Source organism: Hypanus sabinus, unplaced genomic scaffold (assembly GCF_030144855.1).
Source record: "Hypanus sabinus isolate sHypSab1 unplaced genomic scaffold, sHypSab1.hap1 scaffold_447, whole genome shotgun sequence".
Classification (NCBI taxonomy): domain Eukaryota; kingdom Metazoa; phylum Chordata; class Chondrichthyes; order Myliobatiformes; family Dasyatidae; genus Hypanus; species Hypanus sabinus.
The window spans coordinates 154,897-160,967 of NW_026781321.1; the positions used below are offsets into that span (position 1 = coordinate 154,897).

General features: G+C 47.8%; 1 protein-coding gene across 1 annotated transcript; it reads right to left on the reverse strand.

Moving 5' to 3' along the window:
• Positions 1-318: 318 nt before the first annotated feature.
• LOC132388977 (NACHT, LRR and PYD domains-containing protein 3-like) lies at positions 319-5,795 on the reverse strand. Its single transcript, XM_059961398.1, has 5 exons — positions 3,675-5,795; positions 2,554-2,640; positions 1,909-2,079; positions 1,586-1,753; positions 319-1,422 (listed from the first exon to the last, which is right to left on the reverse strand). Exons 1-5 carry the CDS (start codon positions 5,393-5,395, stop codon positions 1,335-1,337), a joined length of 2,235 nt encoding a protein of 744 aa, XP_059817381.1. The 5' UTR covers positions 5,396-5,795; the 3' UTR covers positions 319-1,334.
• Positions 5,796-6,071: the final 276 nt, after the last annotated feature.

Sequence of the window (6,071 nt, forward strand, 5' to 3'; positions counted from 1 at the left end):
GGGAGTGTGTGATGGGAAGGTGCGTTGGGAGCTTCACCGCTGCTCTATTGTCCATGCCTCTCCTGTTCGGGGCCTTTGTGGACGCAGGTCAGATTTAATACAATATATGGGCTTTTGTCGTTTTGTCTGCGAGAGCGAGAAGGGTGCGCGGATCTGGGCAGCGACCGAGTTCCTGGGCACCAGACTGTGAGACCGACCTACCTCAGCCTGCAGTTTGAGGCACTATGGACCACTGTTTCTTTGCACTGTTCCGCGGAGCAGCAGTAACCTCAGACCCGTTTCTCTCCTCGAATAAAACTCAAGACCGACACCAAGAAAGGAATTTACATCGGTTTAATGATTGCATCGTGGCAAATGTAAATTCAACAACGTCTGACCTCCATGAATATATGTTGCTCATTATTTTTTTAAACAAAACTATAAAAGTTTATTTGCGCAACGTATACAGAAGACAGGGAGTACACTCAGATTAAAATATGATTACTACCGTCCATTAAACAGTCAGATGCCTGCGGGCCACCGCTCCCGATGATCCCCCAATGTACCTATTGCGATCGGATACTCCCTGTCCAAAGACAGCCGGTCACGAACGTATCGTCGGAAGAGGGGCAAGCAGGCAGATCAGGTAGAATCCTCCATTTTCTGACTGCGAGATCGGTAAATGAGTATCACTGCCAGGCACAGGAGCAAGCGCACCAGGAGCTCCTCCTAGGGTCCCACCCCGTTGTGTACTGGGTGTCCGTATATGAGGAGCGCCGAGCTAAGATGCTGCCAGAACCTAAGCAGTAGTCCCATCAGATACTCAAAGAGGGGCTGCAACCTCCCTGTCAGTCACACATAATTGACTGACCGGCGACAACGAGTGACCGGTTGAATAATCAGTCCCGTTTCTCACCGTCATTCTGGTCGGGGGACCGATGAGTATAAAATCACACTTCACGGAGGTGTCCGAGATCGCTGCAGATCCAGGGTCACTGCCGAGGGATTTGTCAATTTAACATCATTATATCGGCTACACTGTGGAATGTACCGTTTTCAGCCCGAAGTGAGCATAAGGATTCTCTCCCTGGATAATCCATCCCAGGAACACTGAGGTCCCAGACTGTGTAAGTCCCTGGCGCTTCACTTGGAGGAGCTCCCGAAACCAGTCACCAGGAGATAGCAGCGCCGCTGGGCAGGACACGTAATTACGCCAGACCTCTTGTGACGTCACAGGACACTCGGCTGGAGCGTGGTCCGTTGGAAACATTGGTTATTAAATAGGGAAGGCAGCTCTTAAAAGGGAGTACGGGGAAATTCGGCAAAAAATGTCCCAATTCCGTGGGCGCGAATGTTCACACGGATACTCTCAGACCGGGTCTGGTTTCATCCAAAGAACTCAGTTCCTTCCTCCCGGTCTCACTGAACTTATTCACAATCAGCCTGAAACAGATGGGAGAATAAAGATGAAATAAACAGATTACACAATAGTGTCAGTAACAGGGGACCGGGGTTAATGTTTCAACGACACGCACAGACAACTATCACCAGAATACCCGCGGATCCGCTAATATTTTATCAATTGAACATTCACACAAACACTCACTCGATCCGCTGCAGATTCGGGAGGGTCTGTATGAGGCGGCGAAGAGCAGTCACAGATTGGTCTGTGAGAAAATTGTAACTTAAGTACAGCCCCGTCAGTGATGGGTTTGTACTGAACGCGAAGACAAGGTGGTCGACACCAGCGCTTGTGAGACAGACACGGCACAAACTGGAGATGAGAGAAAGTGAGAGTGAAGGACACAGAGAGACAGGAGACGGTACAAATCCCCAGTGTTTATCTGTAACACAATTACTGATCACATTAATGTTCAGTGTCAGATAGCCAGTGACTGTAAACACAATCTCCCACAGTCTGGTACTTACCACAGTTTCTGTATTTTACACTCTGACTTCCTCAGAGCCGCAGACACCAGTTTCACCCCTGAATCTCCCAGTATATTATCACTCAGATCCAGTACCGTCAGTGATGAGTTTGTACTGAGAGCGGAGGCGAGGTCCTCGGCACCAGAATCTGTGAGACCGACGTCAATCAACCTGCAAATACAAGACAGGGGGTAACGCGCAAGTACACAGGAGACGGTACAAATCCCCAGTGTTTATCAGTAACACAGTTTCTGATCACATTAATGTTCAGTGTCAGACATCTAGTGACTGTAAACACAATCTCCCACAATATGGTACTTACTCCAGTTTCTGTATTTTACCCTTCCACTTCTTCAGAGCCACAGACACCAGTTTCACTCCTGAATCTCCCAATATATTATCACTCAGGTTCAGCTCTGCCAGGGATCGGTTTGTACTGAGAGCGGAGGCGAGATACACGGCACCCGAATCTGTGAGACCGACACGGGTCAACTTGGAGATGAGAGAGAGTGAGGGTGGACGCAGAGAAACAGGAGACGGTACAAATCCCCAATGTTTATCAGTGACACAATTACTGATCACATTAATGTTCAGTGTCAGACACCCAGTGACTGTAAACACAATCTCCCACAGTCCAGTACTTACCGTAGTTTCTGTATTTCACACCCCGGGTTCTTCAGAGCCGCAGACACCAGTTTCACTCCTGAATCTCCCAGCTTATTGTGACCAAGGCTAAGCACAAACAGAAAAAATGATGAACAAAGTGATTCAAACCGTGGGTCTGAGGGAATTTCTCTCACTCGGATATTTCAGGAAACATTAAACCCTCCAGAAAATCACTGATCAGAGTTCCCATCACTGTCAATGTCCGTCACTGCCCAGCTCAAGGGGATTCACCGAATGTCAGTAATTTAGTCAGTCAATGTGACCCTGCAAACTCCACATATTCTGTCTCATACTCTGAATGATAGAAAAGTGTTCCAGACGTGAAAAGGTGTGGAAGGAGCCCGGGTCAAAAGTGGGAGAGAGTGCCACAGTGAGGAAGATTTGTGAATGGGAAAGTGTCAGTGAGACCCACCTGAGAAAAAGGGATAGGCAGAAAGAATCTGCAGGAGGAAGTGGAATGGGGTGTAGAAGGAAGAAGGAGAGATGGCACAGAATGTATGGGAAATGGGGAGCAGAGAGATCCCCATGAGAAAATGGGATGGGGATGAGCGGTCCCACAGGAGGATATCAATGGGAAAAAAAGAATCTGGCAGACGAGGGGATGGCCTAAAGACATGGCACAGGCGGTGTGGGTTTTCAATGAAGCCCACAATCGGGACAGGTGATGCGCCTATGGTTGTGGGCAGGGGTGGAAAATCTCACAATGTTATTTCTTTCTTTCTCACTGGGACAGTGTGATGACGGTCTCTTGTCTCTCACCTGGAAGGTGGTGTGAATCTCTGACCCACCTGCTGCAGTCAGTATCGGTCTGGGTGTCAGTAACAGTGAGAAGGAACATTGTCAATGGACGTGTCACAGGCAGCGAGAAACACGGACATTCCTGTGATTTACTCCCATTAAACCAATGGCCGTTGTTCACTGATCTGATGAAGTCTCCAACATCCCTTCACAAGGAACCACAGAACCCTCCCGTCCTTGGGGAATTACTGACCGATACCCTGGGCATTTGTCACAATTCTTCTCAATCTGATTTACTACAGTTTTACCCAAATCCCTATGGAACAGTTTCACAGATCAGAGTAAAAGATAAATCAAGTTACCTCAAATCCTGGCACTTGTGCAGCCCGGGTCCCAGCCGCTGTATTCCTTCACACTGAATGTGGCAGTTCCCCAGGTCGAGGTGTTTTATTGTATCACAGAGTCCGATGACCTGAGACAGGACCGCGCAGTCAATCGGGGTCAGTGTCATTCCACTGAATGAAAGTGTTTCCACAGATCCCAGTGCGGCCTGAGCCAGTCCACGATTCTGAGACTCAAGCAGATTGTACAATGTGTTCAGGAGGCTCCTTTTACCAGCTTCACTCTTCGTGTTTCCACTCTGGCGTTTAACCTCCTCCTTCACCCAGTCAATAACCCGGCAGGTTGTTTGATGAGGAAATGGACCCAGAAACTCCTCCAGGCCCGCAACGGTCATTGGGGAGGAGAGACCAGCAACAAAACGGAGAAATAACTCAAACCGCCCATCTGTCGTGTTGTGGGCTTCAGTGAGGAATTTCAAGATATCCGCGGGATGTGGATTCAGGAATTGTGCGACTGCAGCTACAAACTCTTGGATGGTGAGGTGTGGGAATGTGTACACCACGCTCCGGTCATAATCCTCTCTTTCCAAAAGCTCTATGAGGAACCCGGACAGGAACTGGGAAGGCTGCAGTTTGTAGTTGATCAAATCCCCATCTGTAAACACAATTTTCCTCTCGAACACTCCTCTGAAGGCCATCTGACCAACCCTGAGTAACACATCACGGGGGTTCTCAATCTCACGGCCGTGATTTCTCAGGATGTTGTAAATATAGTAAGAGTACAGTTGGGTGATGGTCTTGGGAACTTGTTGCGGGTCCCTGACTGTTTGTGTGAAGAAGGGGCCCAGTGCCAGAGCGAGGATCCAGCAGTAGGAGGGGTTGTAGCTCATGGTGTACAGGATCTCGTTCTGCTTCACGTGTTTGAAGACAGCTTCTGCCACCGTCTGATCTTCAAAATGCCTGTGGAAATATTTCTCCTGTTCCTCACCAACAAATCCCAGGATTTCAGCACAGAGATTTATCTCCGACTTTTTCAATAATTGTAACGTAGTGGGGCGTGTTGTCACCAGCACCGAACACCCTGGGAGCAGCCTGTGCTGGATTAAACCGACCACAATATCAGACACCTTACACCAGGATTCAGGATCTATGCATGTGTGCTGAGGATCTGTATCTCTCTGACAGTCAGCAAAACCAATTATGTCATTGAATTCATCCAAACCATCGAATATAAACAGCAATCCCTCTGGGTTCTTCAAGACCTCCCTCAGGATATTCCGGAAGTAAGGATACTGATCAAGAATCAATTCCCTCAGGTTTATTCGACAGTTGATAGAGTTTAAATACCGGAATTTAAAACTGAAGACGAACTTGAATTGTTTGTATATTTTCCCTGTGGCCCAGTCATAAACAATCTTTTGTACCATTGTTGTTTTCCCGATCCCAGCGACTCCGGCTACTGCTGCCGAAATCCCAGATTTTGATTTACTCCTGGAAAAGCTGCTCTGGAACAACTGATCGAACCGGAATTTTTCTGTGCAGTCCTCATGGTCTCTGCCTCTTGCCAGCAGCTCATGTTCCACCAGTCTCCGATTTCCAACAGTAGAAATGACCGTGAGCTCAGCGTATCGATCAACCAGCCGGAAAACCTTCACCTTCTCCCTCATCAGGATCGTGTTCACTCTCAGTGTTTCAGTTTGTGCCCGCAGAGTCTCCTTGTGTTTCTGTTGAACATCTTCCATGGGAACAGACAGTGGACAAACTGTTAGATGCCTCAACTCAGAACTCAGTATTTAAGCACATAAGTGTTAGCTCAAAGCTATTGCATTAATTGGATTCATCAATGGATGTTCGTGCAGTAAAGTAAATTCAATTAACAGACTGCCGACTGGACAGAGTGACTTAGTCCAGATAAAAACCAGATCATCACATTTTCATATTAACTGTGCTGTGAAGGTGAGTATTTCCCTGGTAGTTTACTGACCCCCAACTGTCCGGTACTGGACATCCTCCCATTAATGCCAGAGATGTCATTGTTCCTGTGGAAGAACTTTGAAAGTCCAGTATTGACGTGGCGTATGGAGATAGAGAAGAGTGTAGTGGGTATTCAAACAAAGGAGCAGATCGGGAATCACAGCTATCCCTCCCCTCTCCCCGTCATTGATTCATGAAGTACTGTCTTTGATCAGTATGTCCACTGTGTGGGATGTGATGGGGGGGGGGGAGAAAATGTCATTGTCTTTTCAGGAGATTGAGACAGTCAGCATTTTGACATTAAAAAGCAAACAATCCCCCCCCCCCCCATCATCACAGATGCTGATCAGCTCACTGAGTTCTTCCAGAAAATAGTTGAGCCGACTACACAATTTGGATAGCGGAGGATGAGAGGTGACCTGATAGAGGTGTGTAAGATGATGA

Bases quoted from the DNA above. Each gene is read 5' to 3' on its own strand.
- LOC132388977 (XM_059961398.1), bottom strand. From the start codon at position 5,395: ATGGAAGATGTTCAACAGAAACACAAGGAGACTCTGCGGGCACAAACT. The intron at 2,080-2,553 runs GTAAGTACTGGA...TTGTATTTGCAG, and splicing joins TGTGAAATACAGAAACTACG to GTTGATTGACGTCGGTCTCA. The intron at 1,754-1,908 runs GTAAGTACCAGA...TCTCATCTCCAG, and splicing joins TGTAAAATACAGAAACTGTG to TTTGTGCCGTGTCTGTCTCA.